The sequence below is a fragment of the Suillus fuscotomentosus genome (assembly GCF_016647785.1).
Source record: "Suillus fuscotomentosus strain FC203 chromosome Unknown F5891scaffold_27, whole genome shotgun sequence".
In the NCBI taxonomy this organism is placed as follows: domain Eukaryota; kingdom Fungi; phylum Basidiomycota; class Agaricomycetes; order Boletales; family Suillaceae; genus Suillus; species Suillus fuscotomentosus.
Genome location: NW_024539539.1, coordinates 150,315 through 174,159, shown reverse-complemented (window position 1 = coordinate 174,159; position 23,845 = coordinate 150,315). Strand labels below are relative to the sequence as shown.

At 47.6% G+C, this 23,845-nt stretch overlaps 6 protein-coding genes across 6 annotated transcripts; 4 read left to right on the top strand and 2 right to left on the bottom strand.

Moving 5' to 3' along the window:
- Positions 1-1,059: 1,059 nt before the first annotated feature.
- F5891DRAFT_980301 (guanine nucleotide binding protein, alpha subunit) lies at positions 1,060-3,099 on the bottom strand (the record flags this gene model as incomplete). Its single annotated transcript, XM_041376988.1, has 12 exons — positions 1,060-1,109; positions 1,158-1,191; positions 1,249-1,331; positions 1,379-1,559; positions 1,613-1,689; positions 1,738-1,764; positions 1,818-1,821; positions 1,878-2,005; positions 2,062-2,114; positions 2,172-2,745; positions 2,798-2,818; positions 2,877-3,099. 12 exons carry the CDS (start codon positions 3,097-3,099, stop codon positions 1,060-1,062), a joined length of 1,455 nt encoding a protein of 484 aa, XP_041225910.1.
- Positions 3,100-5,470: 2,371 nt separating this feature from the next.
- On the top strand, positions 5,471-7,583 carry F5891DRAFT_952277 (Aspartate/glutamate/uridylate kinase; the record flags this gene model as incomplete). The annotated part of the gene is made up of 7 exons (XM_041375100.1): positions 5,471-5,640; positions 5,690-6,128; positions 6,200-6,295; positions 6,348-6,761; positions 6,814-7,221; positions 7,269-7,512; positions 7,564-7,583. The coding sequence occupies 7 exons, from the start codon at positions 5,471-5,473 to the stop codon at positions 7,581-7,583; spliced, it is 1,791 nt and encodes a 596-aa protein (XP_041225909.1).
- Positions 7,584-11,311: 3,728 nt separating this feature from the next.
- Positions 11,312-12,027, top strand: F5891DRAFT_1033598 (uncharacterized protein; the record flags this gene model as incomplete). Its single annotated transcript, XM_041361710.1, has 4 exons — positions 11,312-11,624; positions 11,677-11,696; positions 11,752-11,861; positions 11,920-12,027. A coding segment is annotated over exon 1 (223 nt), but the record flags the coding sequence as incomplete, so codon positions are not given.
- A 1,690-nt stretch (positions 12,028-13,717) lies between these two features.
- Positions 13,718-18,124, top strand: F5891DRAFT_1226904 (tRNA synthetases class I-domain-containing protein; the record flags this gene model as incomplete). Its single annotated transcript, XM_041369513.1, has 18 exons — positions 13,718-14,378; positions 14,430-14,502; positions 14,558-14,627; positions 14,676-14,739; positions 14,791-14,935; positions 14,991-15,044; positions 15,104-15,339; positions 15,391-15,944; positions 15,998-16,086; positions 16,140-16,699; positions 16,754-16,972; positions 17,026-17,107; positions 17,160-17,290; positions 17,338-17,417; positions 17,520-17,621; positions 17,673-17,767; positions 17,819-17,929; positions 17,991-18,124. Exons 1-18 carry the CDS (start codon positions 14,151-14,153, stop codon positions 18,122-18,124), a joined length of 3,027 nt encoding a protein of 1,008 aa, XP_041225907.1. The 5' UTR covers positions 13,718-14,150.
- Positions 18,125-18,372: 248 nt separating this feature from the next.
- On the top strand, positions 18,373-20,511 carry F5891DRAFT_1128549 (general amidase; the record flags this gene model as incomplete). Its single annotated transcript, XM_041364289.1, has 9 exons — positions 18,373-18,660; positions 18,721-18,880; positions 18,934-19,046; positions 19,098-19,240; positions 19,295-19,668; positions 19,722-19,768; positions 19,824-20,125; positions 20,182-20,324; positions 20,390-20,511. The coding sequence occupies 9 exons, from the start codon at positions 18,373-18,375 to the stop codon at positions 20,509-20,511; spliced, it is 1,692 nt and encodes a 563-aa protein (XP_041225906.1).
- A 1,260-nt stretch (positions 20,512-21,771) lies between these two features.
- Positions 21,772-23,781, bottom strand: F5891DRAFT_310879 (membrane bound O-acyl transferase family-domain-containing protein). The gene is made up of 7 exons (XM_041371300.1): positions 23,735-23,781; positions 23,614-23,672; positions 23,400-23,557; positions 22,951-23,328; positions 22,563-22,894; positions 22,483-22,510; positions 21,772-22,426 (listed from the first exon to the last, which is right to left on the bottom strand). The coding sequence occupies exons 3-7, from the start codon at positions 23,427-23,429 to the stop codon at positions 21,944-21,946; spliced, it is 1,251 nt and encodes a 416-aa protein (XP_041225905.1). The 5' UTR covers positions 23,430-23,557; positions 23,614-23,672; positions 23,735-23,781; the 3' UTR covers positions 21,772-21,943.
- Between the last annotated feature and the right edge of the window lie 64 nt (positions 23,782-23,845).

Here is a 23,845-nt window from a genome sequence, read left to right as displayed (position 1 = left end):
CGATTCACAACTTAAGATTTGACCATGTTACAGGGCATATGTACCTTGGCTGCGCACAACGTTCTCACTCGTAGTATATATAGACCACGTAGTACCTAACAACGTTAATGATCAAGTAGAAGTTAACCCGTTCCGAGTCTCGATGTCGCAAGTATGCGAGACCCAATATTAAGGGCACTTTGGGCGAAGACAGATCACATCTGGAATTAAGTACCTGAAACATGGCAAGCTCCTTGCGCATGCGGGAAGGTCCGAGACTCCTCGCATGTAATTGACAGGTTTAGTTGTCGTCTTAGGGGGGCTTCGAGTTGGTTGATCAGGCATTGCAGCCCATATTTTCCTCAGACAAAACAAATCCGGGGAAAGTCAGTTCATGAGAGGACGGACGAATATACAATATTGCAACACGCAACGGGGATCTATATGGTGGTTGCAACGTTGATCAGCAGGATCTGTTTGCGATCTACTTGAATTTTGCAGATCAACCATCGAAGTGTCTGAATGACATGGGTTTGGCCAGGTTTTACAGTTATGTATATGAGTGGTAACACATCAGTTGTACAGTCGTACAGTAGAGAATGAGCATGTACACGCTCGCCCCCACGGAGTAAACAGGTATGTCAAATGCGTGGTAAATATAAGGCAGCTCCAAAGGAGCTCTGAAAATCCAGAGAACATGAGTGTAGTAGTTAACAAGGACTAACCAATGGATAAACACATAAATCACGGGACAGATGTGGTGAGATGAGTAGATAGGACGAACTCCTGAACTATGTGCTACAGCTGCTGAGAAAAATAGATGCTGCTCCTTCCAGAGCAGGCAGAATGATAAGTGGGACGAAGAGATGATATGAAGTCATGAATCATCGATGGGCGTAGATGCTGGTACTATTTCGTTATCAAATGGGGATGACCCTGTTGCGGCGAATCTAGGTATTGGGATGGAACATGCGTGGTATCGTGTTGAGCGTAAACGCAGGTCGTAGATGGAGACGCGGCAACAATTCCCTAGGCCATTTTCTAGAGGCCCAGTCTTTAAACTCAAGTCAATGAGAGCTACTATAGCAGCCTAGATTGCTTGAGGTGTCTGCGTACAACCATATCTCGCACTATCATAATGTCAGTGTACATGATTGGAAGAACCACACTGGACTTACCACTGGCAAGAATACCAGCCGTCGTCGTCGTGTCCTGCATCATAGAGCTAAATTCAGGAGCCATAAATATAATTGAAACGAATGAGCGTACTGTAACAGTCGTGCAAAAACCATAAAATTTCCGTGGGAGCGGTGAATATTCTCGATGTATCGCGCTAAACTTGCTTCGGAAGTCTGCGAGAAAAATCAGTGGCTGAGCCAAGTAAAGATAGTCTGCTGACATTTCGAGGCCGTCTCCATATCGTTAGGACGGTCTCCGTAGCTGCGAACGTATTTCGACAACCTTATCCCTGACGTGAGTTTCGCGTCAAGTATGTCGCACTTGTTCAGGAAAAGAACAATATCAACGTTGGCGAGCAGTTTGTTTGAGCAGACAGCTTTCCATAATAGCACGCTGTCCTCCTGCACAGAAATAGTAAACCCAAAAAAGAACGATAACATGACAGGTGACTGACGAGGCGGTTCACGCTGCGATCCTCAGCGAGAACTTGATCAAAGCTGGATATTGGCGCAAGGAAGATAATTGCATCGACTAGGAGTAGTATAAGCAGACCGCACATCAAGCACATCAAGGACGAACCATCATCAAAGAAGGGTACCCATGTTGCTAAAATGTGGGATTCAGCGTTCGCTGACACTGAACACGAATGAGCTTCTCACCTCTCTGCAAAGATAACGGAAAGGGTTGAGCGTGGGATGAGAGAAGCAATTAATACGTACCTGCGACCGGGAACCACCAACGTCAACTATCCTCCATTCAGTACCACTTTCACGTCCAGCCACGGCCTCCATTTCACACCGATATTCCGAAACACCGACCGTCTTCAGGCGCGCTCGAAGTACATCGTCTATATGAATGGTCAACTCAGTTCCCTTTGTTGCCAGAACATGAGAGTATTTTCACCATCGTTTGGGGTGTAATTTAGGGCCGTGACTCGATCCAAGTCGTTGAGGAAGCTATAAAGCCATAATGTTTCAAGTAGAACTAGACGTGGAATGAGACAGAAGGCTTACAAGCCAGAGGATTCTTCGAGGCGAATTTTTCTCCGCCGCAAAACCTCCCGAACAAGCCTGTCATTCCAAAGAGCCATGATGTCATAACTGCACGAATGGATAACTTCTTGCGCTTCGTCCCGGGTTTGCATTCCCGTATTGCCTAATGAAACCGGTCGAGTACGAGTACTCTTCGCGAGCGCTCCCTTCCATGTGGCTCCCGGGCGTACGAAAACTTCTTGAGCTCTCCACGAACGCTCACTACTTCGGCTGCGGTGAGAGTGGTATGCACTAATAGCACTGCTTCCAATCACAGAAGCCATCTCATCTTCGCTCGGAGGTATTAGCTTTGCAATGAGTAGTGCCTCAATATGACGCAGTGGAGTGAGCCGCATCTGTAACATTTCGAGTTCCTGGGGTAAATTGGTTCCACTGTCATCGCTGTCTTCGCCTCCACTATCAAGAGTAGGAAGCCGAATGTCGGATAAGGCGTCGAGGATTGTACGGACAGACCGCACGATGTTGAGCTGTATGACGCTGCGCCAGAGTATCCGTTCTTCATGGAAGGCAGTGGGGGTATACAGTTTTTGGAAGTCTAATCAGAACGACTCAATTTCACCCAGCTCGGTGGAGTTATTCATACGCACGCCTTAGTGTCGTCGATTTACCTACCATCCAAGACATTGTTAAAGTGGACATAAATGATATTGACCACGTCGGACATACCTGATTCACTTTGGCCCAACAATAATAGTCTAACGATACCCTTCTTCTTCTGCGCCTGTTTCTCCGCTCGTATTGAGTCATCTATTGCTTGGCTTACTCTGCGTGCCTCGGCTTCCTGAGCTTGCCTGATAACACGATCCTCCTCAGTTTCGTTTATTGGTGGCCTGAGAGCCTCGTCTAGAGGGTCGAAGTCATGCGCAGATTTTGTAACTGCCCCAGACATAGCGAACTGCGGGATGCCAGGCTACAAAAAACCACAGAAAGCAAGTGATGGAAGATATTAACAGAGAGTTCTCTGGGCAAGCTGGGTCCGGTAGCAATGCAGTAATTTGCCAGGCACAAGACGTACTGCAAATTATAACCCTTGGCGAAGGTTGACGCCGGACATGCTCTTTTTGCCAGCAATAGGTACCTTCTGTGGGTTCTTGGTTTGTTATTATAGTCTACCAATCGAGAAATCACCGGACCAGGCAAGCACCAACTTGGTAGAACCTGGTGCCTGTTTCTCAGCTGGGCGTTACACGTGAACCACTCTTTCAGGTTAGTAACGAGTTCCCTCCTCTTCACTAATTGCGGCATCACCATCAACGCATCACGGCCATGCCTTTTCCTGCTCTTTCATATCCGAGTCTGACTGGTCACTTGCCACTAGCGTTATCACTGCTGCTCTCTCAGGCAGGCACCTTTTAAAGATATGCCATTTGACTGTGTGGCACACCATGATCTCCCAACTTGCAAATCCTTGTAATACGGCTCAACTGAATACGCAATGTCGTTCGCATTCGTGAGTACTTTCTGACCGACGCGCGGCTTTGCAGGCGTTTTCAAACATTTCCTTTAGTTTTGCTGTACCTGATTATCCTCCAAGAATAGGTCTGTCTCTCAACGCAAGACAAATACTTCAGGCACATATGCTGCACAAGGCAACCCGTGCTCTCTTGGGCCCCCGGGCCAAACTGGCACACCCTGGCATACTGCTATTACTATTTACTTCAAACACATCACACCAAGGGGGCCTTGTCGCATATGGCTGTCACAACGTCAAAGGGTGAAAGCTGAACGGCAATTTTACATTGTCCGCTCTGTAAGAACTCGACTCGATAAGCGAGGCTCCTCCATTCCTCCGGTCCCTGGACGTGGGTAAAGCCTGGTAAAGCTGACTAGATCCTTCTCACTCTTTCGACCCCTGAAAGCTACCGCACGTCGTAAGAGTGTTTCAGGACTCCCTTTTTGGTCGGATTACCGCCCAAGGGCAAGAACACGAGATACGGTTGGTAACGAATCATCCCGTGTCGCTTATAAGGCATATCCGATACTTGTTATCCCTGTGGGTCCCGCAGCTCTAAACCTCTTCATCTCCGCTAGCCCAGTCTGGCCAGCAGAACTGCAAAGCCATGATATGAAAATTCTCCACACGTTCTGGACCGATGATTCCAAATCGAGACAACCTTGGGTCCCGGGCCCCAAGGGGATCTCCACGTTCCCAGGCGCAAGTCCTGATTGTCATTGTTTTAGTTGGCGATCCATCGCTACATCATGGAGTGATCAATACGATTGGGCGCCCTGGCTTTCGAATCGTCGTCGCAACACGCTCGCACCTCTGGACGTTGTATGAATATGGCATTCAGGCCAACCAATCTATTTTTGTAAGTCCTACACTTCATCGCTGCAGCGCTACAGTCATAGATGTCTCGTTCGAGGACTCCGATGGCGACTTCAGTGATTCTACGACTCAACTTAGATTGAGCGCCTCTCCCGCGTTTGTACGTGTCGCTCCTGTACATGTTACTGGCGGTCCTCTAATATCTCTCCCATCTTGGCAAAAGTTCCGACGTTCCAGAAATGACTGATCAGAAATCGTCGTTTCGTGTGGGCAGACTACAGCACTTTGAGTAGCAAAACACTGAAGCAGTGTCGACCTATCTAGATCGGAAACATAGGTACCATAAAACACACATTGAGTCGTTCCCTCTAAGCTTATCGTTGACAATCGTGCTAAGGATAGCATTTCATTATCTACATACGTAAATGTATAGGTCCTGGCGTCTCGCATTATGTGACACGTGCTTGCTGCAGCGAAAAGCTGACGGTTGTCTCGGCTTACATGCTAGGCGTCACATTGGCCCACTGGGAAGATTGAACGACTGACGTCGAACTTCTCTGAAGTCTGACCTGATCAATTAATAAGCGCATGATGCATGTGTACTCACGGCCTGATAATGACATGGTGAAAGAGGATTGGCATAATTGAAGTAGTGATGTGAATATCAGCGACCTATTCAAACCTATTAGTTCAATACACATGTGGGTATGTATTGCAATTGTATTACAACGGAGATTATCTTCGCCATTTCAATACTCTAGTAGTGCCACTCAGTACACTTCATATATGGGTGCTTACGATATTACTTATAGCCTCGGGTGACAGGGGTCTCTCACAGCTTCAGCAAATTTGGTTTGTACACGAGTCGAGCAATCGTTCATACCAAGGTCTACCATTTCTTTTTTTGACATCTTGAGCTTGTTGTGTTCCCTCTCAGTCTCAGGCTCTTGCGCTAGCACCGTGTGGCCGTAAACTATTTCTGGAGAGTGTGATGTTGGGATCAAAATTAGATCCGATTACTCTGCCTTCCACCTCTCCATCTACGAATCCGTTGGTGTTGCGTCAGAATAACGCGGATCCAGAAGCAAAATGGATAGTCCAGAAGTATGGAGGTACTAGTGTGGGCAAATTTGCAGTTAATATCGCTCGTGACATCGTACCGTAAGTTCTCGTTTATGCTGCACTTTGAGCATCTTGACTTCGCCTTTAGGAGCTATATTGGCCAGCACAAAATTGCTGTCGTCTGCTCTGCACGATCTGGGTCTGCAAAAGCTCTGGGAACTACCAATCTCCTACTCAAAGCTGCCTCCGAGGCACAGCGACAACGACACAAGCTATTCAATGATTGTGGTACTACGACTCCCTCGCTAAATGGTATATTCAGGAGATCATCAGAAACTTCCCCCACCACTCCAATGCGCAGATCTTCACGATCGCCTTCCTCTCCGTCCACGGGTGCATTGACACCTCTGATGACACCCCAGACTGGCCAGTCTCAACCGGAATTTAACGTTACCGTCGACCTTATACGGTCAGAGCATATGGATGCTGCAAAAACATCTATTCAAAATCCGGAGATTCTCCAAGAACTCGAGGCTGAGATAGATCGAGACTGCGACTGGCTCCGTAGTTTCTTGTTTGCTGCTCAGGTGCATTCGATCCATTTGACTGCACTACCGCTCATCATCTAACCTAACATAAACGTGTCTGTGATTATTAGGTAATCAATGAAATATCACCACGTTCGCGGGATAGTATCATAGGTTTCGGCGAGCGATTAGGTTGTAAACTGATGACAGCCATTCTCCGCGACCAAGTAGGTTTTTCGTATCAAAAATTCCTCAATGAGACTGATCTGCCCTCTACAGGGCATTGACGCAGAGTACGTATCACTGGAAGATATCATTCCTGTATCCGAGGATAGCGACACCGTACGAGAAGGCATTCTTGATCAAGCTTTTTATGATAACGTGGCCACTGCTGTCGGAGAACGCATCAAAGGATGCACACCTCGCGTACCCGTTGTTACCGGCTTCTTTGGCCACGTACCGGGTTCGCTTCTCCGGCAGGTCGGCCGAGGATACACTGATTTGCTCTCTGCCCTTCTGGCCGTCGGCCTCGAAGCATCAGAACTACAGATATGGAAGGAAGTTGACGGGATATTTACAGCGGATCCTCGAAAAGTGCCCACCGCACGATTGATACCTATAATATCGCCCGACGAAGCTGCTGAACTGACTTATTATGGGAGTGAAGTCGTACATCCATTCACGATGGAGCAGGTCAGAAGGGCCATCATTGAATCTCAACTTTTTCTCATACCTTTAACTGCAGGTCATTCGCCGAAAAATCCCAATAAGAATCAAAAACGTGGAAAACCCCCTGGGCGGTGGCACAGTGATTCATCCCGACCCAGATATTGAGGCACAAGACGATGATCTTTATGAAGTGCCAGTTACAGTGCCACAAGGCCTCTCTCTGTCCAATGACGAATTGTATAGGAACAAGCGACTACCGACCGCCGTGACAATAAAAGAACGCATTGTCGTACTCAACGTCAATTCGAATCGAAAGAGTGTATCTCATGGCTTCCTGGCTAGGATATTTGGAACCCTTGATCGGTTTGGCGTGGTTGTAGACCTTATTAGCACTAGCGAAGTACATGTCAGCATGGCTATTGAGGACAATCTATCCAAGACCACTATAGAGCGGCTGGTAGGGGAACTGAAGAAGAGTGGAACTGTGAGTATCCTTGATGACACTGGCGCCTTAATTAACATGAGTCCCAGGTTTCCGTCCACCGTGAAATGACCATTCTCTCCCTTGTTGGTCAACATATGCGCAACCTGGTTGGTATATCGGGACGCATGTTTACCTCCCTTGGCCAGGGTAATGTGAATATCGAGATGATTAGCCAAGGCGCCAGCGAAATCAATATATCGTGTGTTATCGAGAGCCGTGACGCTGTTAAGGCGCTCAATCTCATACATCAAAGCTGTTTACAAATAAAGCCCGAAGGGCCCAAAGGGCGAGGTTGGCCTATCGATTCTTGATGTTTGTTCTAAGGCTGACGTGATGTACTAGTTGGCCCATGGTTTTTCTAGCATGGGACGTTCATAAATGTCCTGTGTGGTTCGGTTCAACACCGACCTGAACTTATTGGATCATATATTCATACCGAGCGATATAAGCACGAAATTTCAACAAGATTTCATTACCCTCAGCTTCGCACCTGAAAATTTATGCAAAGTTGGGATGGGCTAAACCAAAGAATTCGCTATCGGCTGACTGCAATGACCACTTACTCTGCTATTGATCCGCTTGCTCTGACAACTCTCCCTCAGCTAAAGCCGGCCTCAACACCGCCAAACCGTCCTGTACTCTCACCCTCTGCCTAAGGGTCCCTACTCCAACATGCTCACCTCACCAAGGCTTCTCGTACCTCGTCTTATAGTTCCTCTTGCTCGTTCTGACTATCTTCTTCCTGGAGTAGATCTCGGATTGCAAATCCCACCCAAAGGACCTTCAGTCCCACTTGTACAGAATTCATATAATTGGTACACTGTATAGCCGAGTCGAGTGTCTCTCCATAGACATATGGTCGAGAGTATACACCTCCGCCAAACACAGCGAGGGAGCATGACCTGTAGCGGGTCAAATCACCCCCTGTGAACCCGGACATCTAGCTGATACTTCGGGCACCAGCGTACCTTTACCTGAACTTCCATCATAGGTCAAACCTGTCTGAACAGCTGCCTCAACAATGTGTAGTTTGGCTTTTCCAACCACAGCAATGATCAAAGTACGTCGTAAATTCTACATGAGAAGACACGAGAAGGCACAAGATGCCGCTGAGCCAGTTTTCATCTCTCCCATTCGGAGAAGTGGTTTTGTTTAGATGTCTGGTGCGCATATGTCTTGCCAATGCAGACGGTCATACACGAGATATAGGAAAATGCTTCAAGGTCGTCTCGCCGTCTTTGTTTTACACCTTACTTGCTCCAGAGCAGGAATTGAGTTGGTCATAACTAACCTCGTCCAAAATATGCATTATAGCTCGAATATGGCGGGGTCTCCAGTCCGGCATCAGGGAAACGTAATTCATTACGCATGATTGCACCATGCTACAGAGCGCTCTGTAGCATTCTATAGCACGATCCAATCCGCTGATCGGCGGTGCGGCATTCGCGGAACGGTGCCTTCTTTCTTTGGCCTCGCCAAAGGTTCCTATCATCCGGGAGTAACTTGCCATAGCTAGCGCTGAGGCTCTCAAATGACGGTCCTTACTTAGGCATTGCCAAGCCCAGATCAACTTCATCATGATCCCCCCAAGCCCCTCAACAGATTACGCGGCCGTTGTTGTCAAATGCAATTCATAGAATCTAATCGAGGCGTCTAGGCTTAGCACCCCCTAGTACCACTATCACGGAGATCACCGTCAAGCATATATATAAATCAGCGCCCTCACACGATGGTAGCTGATAGCACTAGTCCAGCATGATCTCACTTTCATCGTACATAGTTTCTCCTCAATGGAAGTGTAAGTATTTATGTCGTTACGCACCCAAATCACGAACTTATTCATCTGCTTTGGAGTACATTGTCCGTGAGTAGATCCTCTATGAGCCAGTTATGAACCCATGATCTGCTAACGCAGTTGCTACGATGGCGGTCTTGGTGGGCGCAATATTGCACGATATCTCTCCGGTATTCTCTCACCAGACACAGGTTTATGAATTTCAATTCACCTTGACTACGAGGCGGGTCGTGTTAACCTGGAACAAGTGCGGGTTGCTAACATATCAATGGGGTCTAGATTGCCTATTGGGCAAGCCAAAAAGCATCGCTCGCAACAGCTTCATACCCCCAAGCACTCTCTCTTCCTGCGTGCGTTGTCCAAATCCCAGACAGGTCAAGTCATCTCTTTTGGCCGCAGTGTATTCGCAACGAATGCTACAGTTGTGTTCATATTTATCATGAAGAAGCTAAAACGGTGAGTCAGCCATGATGATAATCTGGTAAGGAATGCACAATTCTTGATCTTATTGATCTCTGTGTGTACTATCTCATAACCGGTGCTGTGGTATGTCCCCCTGAAGGCTTGTTATCTAGGGACTCTAAGCTTGTGTTAGTGCGAGTGTGTGTCGAGTGTGAGGATACATACACTACATTCTGTTGATGTCTTATGAATAGCGCTAGGTAACTTCATCACTCAAACATACGCATTGTGGGATCAAAAGACGCGGATCTCGTACATCTTGTCTGGCATTTACTTGGTATGTTTGCCAATGTCTGCATGCTCGTCCAGCTGATATATGCTGAGGAAACTCTTGCGGGGAAATTTAATCGTCTCGCACACTATCTTGTGTCGCTGTTAGGAGTTGTGAGTTGAGCACGAGCATACATTGCCTCGCCACTGAAAGCTCACAGGCGGAGCCCAGGTTGTGATTACCAACAGATTTACAACAGCCTCTGATAGCAGGCATCTCTTGGTACTTATATTTACTTTGCGCAATCTCCTTCGATAGTGCGGTGTTGTATACTAGTTTGGTGCCGTACTTGTAGTTTTTGATCCCCGTACCCAAGATACACTTCGTACACGACGCGATCACATGACCTGCATGTGACCCAAACCAAACGTAGCGGTATCCCCAATTGATCGAGACTCCGAAACAGTTCCAATGGAGCGCACATTCACCATTTTGCACGGGAATCAGCCAAATAACAAATCGATTATCGTAAAAAATTTGTTCATAAATTCCCATGTGTACAAACTTGCAACTATCAGTTCTGAAGTCCTAGTGAGAGGTAATACATATGTAACAGGACGTTACACGTAGTACTAACAGTACCTGATAGCGGACCGGCCGCTGTGCGAGGTTGCACAGCTTTTATAGTCTTTCAAGCTGTTCTTTGGATACCGGTTCATTTCCGTCCCCAGTCATCAATCAGGCCTTACACTAGTACTGATAGATCAAAAGTGATCCACACGCTCGGGCTCAGCGCCCATCTTCAAATCTCAATCAAGGCTGGACAGCATGCAATTGTACGCTGGCTTGGAAGCTTCTGATTTGGAATGGCGGTGAGTTCGAGTCGAGTCCTTACGAAGCTATCCATTTAGGGACTACTATCGGTTACCACAACTTCGGTCACCCTCTGGTTCGGACAGTCACACAATGTAACACGATAGTAACACAATGTCACATCCGCCGAAACAGATTCCGCTCGGCATCCAGTATCAGCGCCTTCAAGTGCACAGGCCTCGTAGCGTTCATTATTTTAACTAAAAGTTAAATAATTGAAAAGGTTTTATTGAATGTACATTATGAACTGGTACAAATTCATGAGGGGCTGTAGGAACTATTTAGATGACTGGGACAATGTGGTGCAAAAGAAGGTGCTGCAAAGGAGTTCCTTGAACTCCAGCAAGGCTCCTTGAATCCGCGACTCGCGCTGGATCGTTTTGCTTGGAGTTATGGTATGGGCACCCTTGCCCCGAGCGCGCCCCATGCACCGTCCAAGACCCTATGAGCACAAATCTACTAATAGTGAGTGGTTCGGCAAATCTAAAACTCCGCTACGGCAGACTCGGTTTGGTGACAAGCAGACGTGATATTTGGCTCTGTCACACCTGAACAAGGATCTCAATCATTTCTCGACCAATTTCAATTATTCAAGTTCGCAGTAGTGTATTATAAGTGTACAATGATATGTGGCTGGACAGAATATGATTTGAAACAGGGTTAAGTGAGATATTGCAAAGTGTCCGAACCAGAGGGTGACCGAAGTTGTGGTAACCGATAGTACTTCTAGTGCCATCTATCTATCAGATCTGCCGCCCAGTACACGCGGCCAGTCGCGCGTAATGAGGTTTCGTAGCTACTATAAAAGTCGTGCTTGGTCACTGCTTTGTACGTTTGCCACCTCGTTCGCCAATCCCATTATGACATACGTCTCACATGATCCTGATAACACCTATTTCAACGATCCCGCTTGGTGGCCGTTTCTCGTTTGGACTCGTGCTTACAGCAATGCTGCAGGTTCGTGGAGAGCAACTCGGACGGAGCATGTCAGTGACATTTCACTAACTTGAACTGACTGTGGTTTCGCAGTTGTAGCCTCTGTCGTGGTGGTATATGATTGGGGTGAGCGTAATAATACTTTCAGAGGGGATCGCCCATTTACACTGTATCAAAGCATTAACATTTGGACAAGAGGTGATTTGATCATGCCATGATCGGCCCAGCCATCTCACTAAGAATATTTCTACAGTTCGAGCTGGTCTGGGTCAGAACGTTTCATATCAGAGGCTCAAATCGGATAATTCATTCGATTCCGGACAGAAGCAACGCTTGTCTCTCATAAATCTGTTATTCATCAGTGTGAGTAGCTCGTGTTATATGCGCAGTTGTCAAGTTGTGCTGACTTGACACAACATAGGTGCGCTATGTTGGAATACTATATGCCATGTATGTTTGGGAGGCGGATCAAATGACTCGGCGCTGTACTAACAATATCATCTCGTACAATCAGCATCAGCTTCCTAGGTATGTATCTTCAATCACCCTCTTTCTATTTGACTGACGGCATGAAGGAAATGTTCCAATATTGAATACCGATCTAGTAGGCAATCTTCACCAATACCTGTCCAACTAAGTACTGACTACAGACCTCCATAGGGGTGAGTGACATTCTCAGTCGCCTAGTTTCTTCCACGTAATGACTGCAACAGCTGTGAGTTCGTTTGACGCATCTAGTACCCTAACGCGCATTTATAACTGAGATTTTCTAGGCAATTTTTTTTACTCCTTCCAAACATGGACGCCTGTCGTCGTCAATGCTATGTTGGCTGGTGAGCTTGTCGCGATATCTTACTGGTGCTGACTTGACTGAAATATTATGCAAGCTATCATGACGACTCGGATATATGCCATGTTTCAGCAATCGAAACCGATACTTATCTTTCTCGTTGTAGCCCTGCTGGCTTCCACAATCGCCTCCGGAGTTATGCTGGGCATAGGAAACATTGGTATTTCAGGGAGTAAGCATTGATTAATTCCTTAAGCACACGAGACTCACGGACGGATACCAGAGGAATTCGTCCTTTCTGGCTACCATATCTGTCTTGTCCAGATCGACACATACCAGATGAATCTAAATCACGAGATGGTGATACCCACCGCTATATGGGAGATCCTTGCCTTTCTTCTTGCAGTCTGGATTGTTATACTACGCTTCTACGAAATGCGACAATCACGGAGCGGATCCAGCATTGGGGACTGTTTCAAGATGTTAATAAAAAGTCACGCGTTGTACTTTCTAGCGTAAGTTCGGTTATTTGATGATCAGTATCTCACTGATGTTCTTCATATACTAGATTTGCTGCTGTAGCTTGCTTCAACATCGGCGACCTGGCTCCAGGTTTACGGGTGCGTTGTTCCATAACTGATACTTGCATCTGACCCTTCTTCATTTCTACAGCACTCAACAACCGTGGCAGATGATATTTATGCCGGCGCTCTCCGAATTGCACGAGTGTTGCAGATGTTTGTGCTGGGACCACGTCTGATCCTTAGCATTCGAGAATATCACTCTAAGCTCGTGACTAGGTCTGACGGGGGAATTAATATGACTGCGATTGCTTTCCAGGCTCTCAGACAGCGATCGACTAGCAGTGATATGGAACTGGACACGATTCAATCGTCCAACCCTGTGTAAATGTAGTTAATTGTAGTCATAAGGGGATGGATGTAGAGGTATCTACAGTTACAGACAATCAAACTCCATAATTTTTTCCTTTACCCTCATTATCTCACTGTCGTCGACAACCAGCATAGTCAGTCCCATCTTACACTATACCCTTCATTGATATCGACCCTTAATCTCTTTCTCTCGTTACTGTCATCCCGTTTTCAGTTCGTTGTTTCCGGATCTTCAACTACTACGCGACTCTCGTTATTCTGCAACACTCATACCGCCGCTCATTCAAATGTCTCGTATTCTTTCCCTCAGTCTTACTATTCTACCCTGCCAGACTTAACGTCACCCCTTCTGCCTCCGTTTTCTCATAATCGCACCCCTCGTCGGCTGCAATGCAGGATGTCATCATATTGTCGCAACATTGTGCACTAGGTTCATGTTACTCTGAATTTGCCGGCATTTGTGGCTATGTATCTACAACTCAAAATTTTAACGGTATAAATGATCAATCATATCTGTTGGTGCGCATGGCAACATACTCGCCTCCAATACTTTTTGGCGCGCTATCAGTCATCATATCGAAAGTTTCGAGGTCAAGTTCAAGTTGAACGGTCAACTCAAGGGGTTGCGGCACTCCACGATGCGCTCGAGTCACCCTGGGTTCTGGAAGGCCGGAATATTATCATAGAGGCCGCACGTGCCCGAACTTTCACACTGGGAGAAAATATCCTAGAATTTTTTTAGAGATTCCCAACCCACTAAATAGTCCCTTACAAAATTACAATGATGAACTTGTTGATAGCCTACATGCCGTTTTGCCAGTTTTGCAGGTTATAAAACCGACCTCAAGTAATTTTGTCCGGGCCACACTACAGTTTGACGCCCTTCATACGCCGGTTCCATTTCGAGACTCATCGTAGGGTTAGGTTTCCTCACTTTTTGGCTATTGGGTTGACTGCGTTCCTTGCTTCATGTGTCTAGTGGTTGGACGAATCGCCACGAGGCCAGTCCGCCCGCATTTCCCCAAGTCATCCTCAAGTCGACACATCTTTACTCGCCATGCTTCCCAGTCTTTACTGAACGCTAGCTATTCCAAAACACTCCTCTTGCCGAAGACTTCGTTTCCGCTCTGGGTGAACTCAGCACAGTCCGAGTCGTTATTCAAAAAGAAGACCTGCGAAGAGCTGTATCGATGGCAGGTACGTTATTCAAATACATCAATTCTTCTTGTTAGATTCAGCAGTATATAGGCTCAGAATGTGCATGGGCCACTCTTCGTTCTGCTTGACGGCCCTCCTTATGCGAACGGTCACCTTCACATAGGTATGTACAGAGAAACATACAAAAATTTGCAATATTGACATTTTATTATTTCTAGGACATGCTTTAAATAAGATTATGAAAGACATCATCAACAGGTACCAAGTCTCAACTGGTCATAAAATACAGTAAGTCCATCCGTCCTGTGCTTGAATAGTACCGCTCATCCGTCGAAGTTACCACCCTGGCTGGGACTGCCATGGGTTGCCTATCGAAAATAAGGCTCTGCAAGAGTTAAAGGTGCGTAGTTCTTTCCCTAGCGATATCGCGTCGAATGAATATGAAATTCAGAAGGATGCTCTTTCGTTAGCGCCCAATGTCATACGCGCAGCAGCCAAAGCAACAGCAGAGCGCGAAATGAAGACGCAGCAGGAGGAATTCGAGCAGTTTTGCATAATGGCCGATTGGAGCCCACAAACGACCTTCCGTACACTTGGTATGACTTGAGACTGATATATGGCTATATTTTGACTTACAGACTTTTATCGAAGACCATGACTACGAAATTCGTCAGCTTCAGGTCTTTCAACGAATGGTCGACCAAGGTACACGATTTCTTGTCTCCTGTCATCCAACTCTATCATTTATTTTCTATATCACGTAGGTCTTATTTACCGGCACTACCGACCAGTGCATTACTCTCCCTCATCGCATTCCGCTCTTGCCGAAGCGGAGCTCGTCTATAACGATGATCATGTCTCTCATTCAGTCTATGTGACCTTTTCGTTGGACTCGCAGACTACAATCGCGAGCACTGCTCTCCGGGAAGTCTTAGCCGAGGAGCCTTCGGCAAGTTTGCTAGTGTGGACCACTACACCTTGGACTCTAACAGCAAACATGGTATGGATGAGTTTCATCAAATTTAACACCCTTACAGATATTTTTCGTTAGGGCATTGCCATTCATCCCGAATTGATTTACAGTTTCGTGCGCTCATCTGTCAAGGAGGGTGCTCTCGTCGTTGCTAAAGATCGTCTTGTCGCGCTGGAGCCCATCATCGGACCTCACGAAGTTATTGCTGAAATCAAGGGCGCAGATCTGGTGGGCGCACAATTCCGCTCCGTCTTCTCTCCAATCCATCCGTCTGGCTCAATGAGCGCAAAGATCATTGCGGCATCTCATGTCACATCGGAGTCTGGATCTGGTCTGGTGCACTGCGCCCCTGCACATGGCGCAGAAGATTACCTGGCATTCCGAGCGCTAGGCCTTCTGCAAGGCCCCACGGATATCATCTGTCACGTTGATGATGCCGGCAAATTTTCACCTGGTGTTGCTCATGTCGTAGGCGAAGAAGCTGCACAAGCACTAGTAGGTCAAGAGGTACTCAAGGGTGGAAACAAGGCTATCATCAGACTACTGGAGTCCATCGGGTCCCTTGTGAGAGTGCAGAAGATCAAGCATCGCTATCCGTATGATTGGAAGACTGGTGAACCTATCATTGTAACGTAAGTTGCGCGTGGCGGGAGAGGCACGCCTCGGTGCTTACATAGTCTGACAGGGCCACCTCGCAATGGTTTGCCAACCTGGACGGCATCAAGGATGATGCACTCCATGCGCTGAAGGATGTACAGTTCTATCCACCGTCGTGTATGTCCCCATTCTGTCATTTGGGACTATACTCTGAGTGTGTTTGATCACAGCTCGCAATCGACTGGAGTCATTCGTTCGCTCGCGTTCCGAATGGTGCATTTCTCGCCAGCGAGTGTGGGGTGTCCCGATTCCGGCTCTATACCACACCCCGACGGATACCGCTGTCCTCTCATCCGAATCCCTCACTCACATATTACGTGTTCTGTCTGAGCGAGGCGTCGCTCATTGGTGGGAAGGTCCAGTCGAAGACTTCCTTACCCCAGAGCTGCCCGCCAATTTCGCAGGTGGGCCTGAAGCTTGGCGCAAAGGCACGGACACAATGGACGTCTGGTTTGATAGCGGGTCAAATTGGAGTACGCTGAGCGCCCCTACAGGCGGGCGAAGACATCGGGCGGACGTATGTCTTGAAGGCACAGACCAGCATCGCGGGTGGTTTCAGAGCCAGTTGTTAACCTCAGTGGGTGTTAGCTCCGGACAAAGTGCTGCAAGGCCAGTGAGCCCATACGGAACGCTGATCACGCATGGTATGGTACTTGATGAGGCAGGCAAGAAGATGAGCAAGTCCCTCGGAAACATTGTCAGCCCGATGACCATCATTCACGGTGGCAAGGTCGGTCATCGCTTATTTTGCGCAAACAGTCTGCTGAATTTTTGTGGTCGACAGGATAAGAAGAAAGAACCTGCGTACGGTGCCGATGTCCTCCGCTTGTGGGTAGCGACTGTCGAGTACTGGCGAGATATGTCTATTGGACCCACAGTCCTTGCACAGTGTGCGGAATCTATGAGGAAGATCCGTAATTCTGCTCGGTTTATTCTTGGAAATATTGGTACAACTATACAACGAAAGCACTTTGTCCCTGTTGAACGCAGCGAACTGGGCTTGGTCAGTCCACGCATTCGATTGATGTCTAATGCCAGATTTGATTGTTGTCACAGGCAGAGCGCTTCGTGATGAACGAGCTTTACAAACTTGATCAAACGGCTGCAGAGGGATATGCAAACTACAATTTCCCGAAAGGTGAGAGCTCATTGTGTTCATGGAGTTTACAAGCTTATACTCTGCGCGCTAGTCATGAATTCCTTGACCAACTTTGCAAACATTACGCTGTCATCGCTCTACTTTGATATTAGGAAGGACTGCCTCTATGCCAATGACATTCAGAGTGTCGAGAGACGGGCGGTTGTAACTACCCTCGCCAAAGTGAGCGCTATCCAGTGAGAATATGCCGGTAACTGATGTTCTACCAGGTCCTCGACTCTATGACCTCCGTAATGGCCCCAGTACTACCTTACCTAGCAGAAGAAATTCCACAGTACTCTCCACGAAGGTGATGAAGCTGTGTCCCAGCTATCCGTCTTTGCGAAGAAGTGGACTCCTGTCGTGAGCATTGATGTCGTAGCTGCATGTACTTTCGCTGATATTCTACTAGAGCGCTGAGTGGATGTGATCCACATGCCGAGCAAGATATGACGAGTTTGCTAAGGATGCGCAGCGTCGTGCTATCTCTTTTGGAAAAGGCTCGAGGGGACAAGTGAGTATTCAATTATTTTTGTGTCCGTAGTTTGAACGTGTTTCAATGTAGGCATCTGAAGAGCTCTCTCGAAGCTGACGTCGATGTTATCTTGCCCATCGATATATCCGTGCGACCGTATTTGCTACAGTTGATTGAACGCGAAGGTGAGCATTTGATCTTCCTGTTTTTCGTGACTGAACGATATTTGCGCGCAGAGACGTTCCTGAAGACGCTGTTCATCGTTTCTGATGCCAAGATCACGGACGAAGGCTCTCCCGGCGCTGGTTCATTCGCGTGGTCCTATGTTTCTTCAATGGATATACCCGGTATGTTCTATGTTTTTGAAAGCTGTTTCTGGTATTCATTTGCCTTATTCCTTCTGCGTAGATTCGGACTTAGAGCTAGCGATCCGCATTAGACCTGCATCTTCGAGCAAGTGTCCACGGTGCTGGACGTATACTCGTGAAGAGCAGCATGATTTATGTCCCCGCTGTGAGGATGTTGTTCGACGTTTAGATTAGATTGTTGGCCGATAAGTACACACATATACAGACTACGATACTAATACTACCTCTTGCACTTGTTTGAGCTTCACATTAATATTGGTACATTCATGATTCTGCACCACGTGCACGGCGTTAAGTCTTGTATGCCAAATCCAGCTTAAGGCTTCTACCTCTTTATTGTCGATTTTTATGTTATTGTTTACTTATCGATGATCCTGATCAAATAATCAACGATTCTTCTCCTTTTACTTACCAGTAGGGCTATGGCCAATTCCATCACCACAGACAAACCGCACTGGACTGCTCTAGCCGCAGAGAAGAAGCAAAGGCAGTTAGAATCCATTCCACACGAGTGGATTGTGACACCGCCTTCGGACTCTACTCTGGACGTATCTGCTTTTCCAGAGACATGCGGCCTTTTGAACGCGAGAGAGATTGAGATCACCAATACTTCAGTAGATGTTTTGTTGGAGAAACTTGCATGTGCTGCATGGACAGCCGTAGACGTGACCACCGCGTTCTACAAGAGGGCCATTATTGCCCATCAACTTGTAAGCCAAATTGCAAGGCGGCTTTGTTTGACGACATCATTGTATTAACTGGCCAACGAGGTCAATTGCTTGACGGAAATTTTTGTTGATCGTGCATTGGCCCGAGCAGCAGAACTCGATGATCACTTGAAGGCCACAGGACAGGTCGTTGGGCCTCTTCACGGGTTGCCAATCTCCTTCAAGGACCAGCTATGCATCAAGGGACTGGAAACCACTATAGGTAAATAACAATCCTGGCATAGGCTTAACGCACTGTTATTCACCATGTCCTAGGGTATGCTTCGTGGGTTGGGCAGTATGCGGACGAAAACGCAGTGTTGATCGACATTCTGATTGAATGCGGAGCTGTACCATTTGTCCGCACTAACGTTCCGCAAACACTTGCGGTGAGCGCACCCTCGATGTCGATGTTATGTGTAGGCTAGAAGTACTTTCAGTGGCCGGAAACCTTCAACCATGTCTTCGGCCGGACGACAAACCCATACAACCGCTCTCTGACCTCGGGTGGGTCATCAGGAGGAGAGGGTGCATTAGTTGCTCTCAAAGGAAGCCCTTTGGGAGTTGGTTGCGATCTCGGAGGGTATGAAAAGGATTTGGAGATATCAGTGGTAGCCTTCTGATGGCTTCATGATAGCTCTGTTCGTATTCCCTCTGCGTTCTGCGGCTTATACGGCCTTAGAGCTTCATACGGGCGTCTACCGTACTATGGTGTCCGCGGCACACTTGACGGCCAAGATTCGGTTCTCCCCGTGTTAGGTCCCATGGCAAATAGCGTCGTCGCTATCAAGGTTTTCATGAAAGCTGTGATTAACACTAAACCATGGCTCAATGACCCTCTTGCGGTTCGGAAGAAATGGGACGAAGACGAGTACAATCTTGTGGACCACGGGTCTGGCAAGAAGTTGTGCTTTGCAATCATGTGGGATGATGGCGTCGTTGTCCCCCACCCACCTATCAGGAGGTCTCTGGAAATCACCAAAGCGGCTCTTCAGAATGCAGGCCACAAAGGTTTTTCTCGTCCAAGTCATCTACTAAATCGATATTGTGCTTATTTGTGGTAGTTGTTGACTGGAAACCTATCAAGCACAAATTACTTGGAGATATCACGGTAAGCAGTCGTGCCTTCTGTTATGCTTGTCTATTGACCTAGTAGCACTGTGCAGCGTGACATCTGGAACGCTGGTTCCGCTGAGGAATACATGATCACGACCTCTGCTACAGGGGAGCCACTAATTACATCAATGGGATTAGACGCCACAAATGTCACAGTAGCATCCTTCCGTCCGCAGAACGACGGTATGACAGCATACCAACTCTGGCAATTGCAGAAGTTGCGTCAAACAATCCGGAAAGAATATCTAGACCACTGGAAAGCAACTGCATCAGAGACTGGGACAGGACGGCCTGTCGACGCTATTATCTGTCCAGCCGCCCCGTTTGTGGCAACTCCCCATGGGAAGAACAGGTTTGTGCTTGTAATTACGAAATGATGCACTCAGGTCAATAAGAGGCGATGGGCAGGTACGTTGACTACACGGCCGTTTGGAACGCGCTCGACTATGCTGCCGCCATTTTCCCTGTGACCACTGTCGACTCCACTTTCGATGGGAAGGCGCCTCCTCACGCTTTCTACAACGACTTCGATAAGGATGTTTACGAAATGTGTGAGTATGGTGCCAGCACTCAACAACCTCTCAATATGTAGTTTAATGCCTAATCATTGATCCAGACGATCCGGAGAAATTCAGGAACGCTCCTGTTTGTTTGCAACTTGTCGGTCGGACTCTGGAAGAAGAGGCGGTCATAAGGATGACAGAAATAGTTGGCGCGGCGCTATTAGCTGCCAAATAGGTGCAAGGTATATCTACCCAAACGCAGAGCACTGGTTATAAATTCTCATCGAATGAATCTACATCTTGGTCCAGCATATGCTTTGTATCTTGTGGGCTCACACGAAGTCCCTCACCTGATCCTTGAACCATGCTTCATCCTTCCCCATGATTCTATTGACGTCCGGAGAATGTAGGCGTCAGTGATAGAAACACATGTGCAAGCATCTTTAATTATCTTCGGTACTAGACGAGGATGGATTTGGTTATGCCGCTCAACAATTGCGAGCACGTAGACTAGTACGGAAGACACTGCCTCAACCATGTTCCTCCCGTGTCAAAATGCCGTACGGAAGAAAACCCGCGCTTCGCAACACGCAGCAGCGATAGAGACACTGCCTTTCATCTTCCGTTGCGTTCTGATGAGATAACGACCATATGGCATATCAATGATGCCATGACCCTTGTCCTTCATCTCCGCTTACGACGAATTCAGCAAACTTCCGCGGAAATCAAACCCTAACCACGCCAAGTCCGCTCTAAACCGTAGACAGCTTTATTTTCTCGTCCGCCTGCATTCGGTGTGCCTTCATGCACGTTGCACACTACCCAAACCATACTGCGACTCAGACATACCCCAAAACTTTCCATACGCTGTCCTTGACTCACTTGTTTTGCGGCCCGATGAGCAATTCTAATTATGAGCGCTCGTAAATAAACGACCGGATAGCGGAGGTAGAAGATCCGGACAGTGCGATATGCTGACCTGCAGATACGAGGGTCTCGCGACAGGAAGCAAGAAAAACGAGAAACTGTGCCACAATTGCAAATTTGAGACGTTACGGTGTGAAAGTTCACCTGCCTCAACGTGTATCGCGATGTCCTCCTACATAGATGATGAACTTTCAGCACATATTCACTTACCCCCAGGATCGAATGGTCGCCGTAGCGTGTGTCAAACTACCGTGACAGTCGGTGCTGCTTGTACAAATCCCGGTGGCAGGTCAACGTGGGTGGCGAAGGCGGTGTCCGAGTCCAGTCATCGATGCCCACTATAACGGATCCTCGTAATCGATCAAAGTACCCTTGACTCTGACTTCTGGCATGTTCTGCCATCGCAATACTGAATGTAGACCGCTGTTGTATTTTTAGGGCCCGTACATACTTGAGCCTATGTCAATAGCTTTGCATACCATATAGAATTGAACAGACTCACATTATTGCAGGTTTTAGTAGTGAATCACAAGCAGGTATGATTCAACCAACAACTTGTGACGAGGCCCAGGCACAATAAATACATGCTGTGAGTCGGAGTCAGCGCCGTTTATCCAGTTAGTAATTACCCTACGCCGACATTCGCCCTTCCAAGTGCCAGCACGACCATTACGGACATTCAGGTGATCATCGTAAGCGGTAAACAAGGTTATGTCACGAACCCTAGCATCCATCTCAGTTCATTCCCAAAACCATGATTCAGCAAACTCCCCGACATCAAATCCAATCAATCCAACCATCGCGGCTTGCACCAGATTGGGGCTCATATGATTTCCATCCACTCTGCTGGCAGACTTCCTTATCCCCCCACCTGCCCTGATCATATCCTCGGCAAATCCGGGCACACACCACCCAAACCATATCGCGACCCAAACAAACCCCAAGGCTCTCGTCCAAAAGCTGTCCTTAACTCCCAGTCGTCTTCCGGTCCGGATTAACACGTCTTCAAGGGTAATAACGACTGCTTGCATGAAAAAGAATGGCATCGAGAAAAACGGTCGCGAGACAGCGGAGGTAAAGGACCCAGAGAGCACGATATCCCCTCCTGTATGTACGAGGCCCGAGAATAAGAACGCAACGTAGATCTGTGCATATAGTGATCCTAGTGTACCTCGCTTGAACCCAAGGGCAGATGATGCCGCTTTACCAAGAGGGGCGAGTAACTGGCACAAATACACGTTCCCAGCTGATATATGCAGTTTTAATCAAAAGCGCTCACCCATTTCAAGATCTGATGCCATGTCCTCCTGCATGGAATAGTGTCGGAACAACAGAGCTACTTGGCACATATTCACTCACCCCCAAGCTCGTCGAACGGTATACCCATCTCGCCAAGACCCAAACAAATCAGGCCACATTCTTGGCTCGTGCAATCCGAGAGCAACACTCCCTGCTGCCATTGCGAAGTAGCAAGCGTTCAAGGCCCAGTATGTAAGCCCAATGAATGCAATTGTGTCAGCACACCGCGCCACATAGCTTCGTGTCTCAACCGTAACCGATGAACACGCAGGGTTGTACCAAACATACAGTCGCGCGACTTCAAATAGGACTACGTGGCAGGCAGCACGCAGGGAGGAGGTGAGGATGAACAAATATCTGGGTTGTTGTGGGGCAGCAGGAACGTGTTTCACCTGGAACGGGGTGAAGGCGGTCCGAATTGCAACCGCAAGGGATTGTAAAAACGCACCTGATGGTTCCATCCAACTCCCCGCGGTGATTGCATGAGACAAACAAGGTGGAGGATCCTTTTCCACCAATGTTCGTGCACTTTTTCGTTCTTGTTCTTGTCCTCTACAGACTTGAGATTTTTCAATGGTCTCCCCAGTAAGAGCAAATAAAAGCTTTGCACTGCATAGGCCATGACAATAGATCCTAGCAAGTAGTCCACGTAGCCGACGCCAGTATCAATATTCAAGCTCACAAACACGCTCGAGTTTATGATGAGCAAGCAGAACAAGGCGATGGCGAAGGCACCAAATAAGTTCCATGGAGGTGATGGGTCGAAAGAAAGCAAAATCTGTAAGGTAAGGAAGGGAAGTGGTATGTGATATGGCAGACGCATTGTCTGATGGGTTGGACGTCGAATGAAAGGCTGTAAGCGCTGTAATATATACATAAAGATCGGAAGAAGCTCACTTGGCGCTGTGACGAACCATCTACCGGCATCAACCCTATGGTGCCAGCGCAACAAACAATATTAATCGTATCCCTGACTCTTCGTTTTCTGCCAGCGGAATCGCATTTCCGCACATAACTCGCGCCCCTTTATTCACACTATCAGATCGCAAGTTCGACTGACCGCGACATGTCAGACTGAGGAAAGCAACCAGTAGCTGCGAGCTGGACGGACTAGATTCAGACGGTTCAGGTGTTCAAACGTTCAACGTTCAGATGTTGAAGTGTGAGAGCCTGCGCGAACGGTCCACATGGTATTGAGTGCACGTGACAATAATCGCTTTGAAATTACCAACATCCATGCATCGTGGCCCGTGGGGCTAGTACATGTGCCATATGCGACACAATCATGAAATAGAAACGAAACCTACATGCGCACATATGCTGTGCTGGTTGCCATGCGGGGC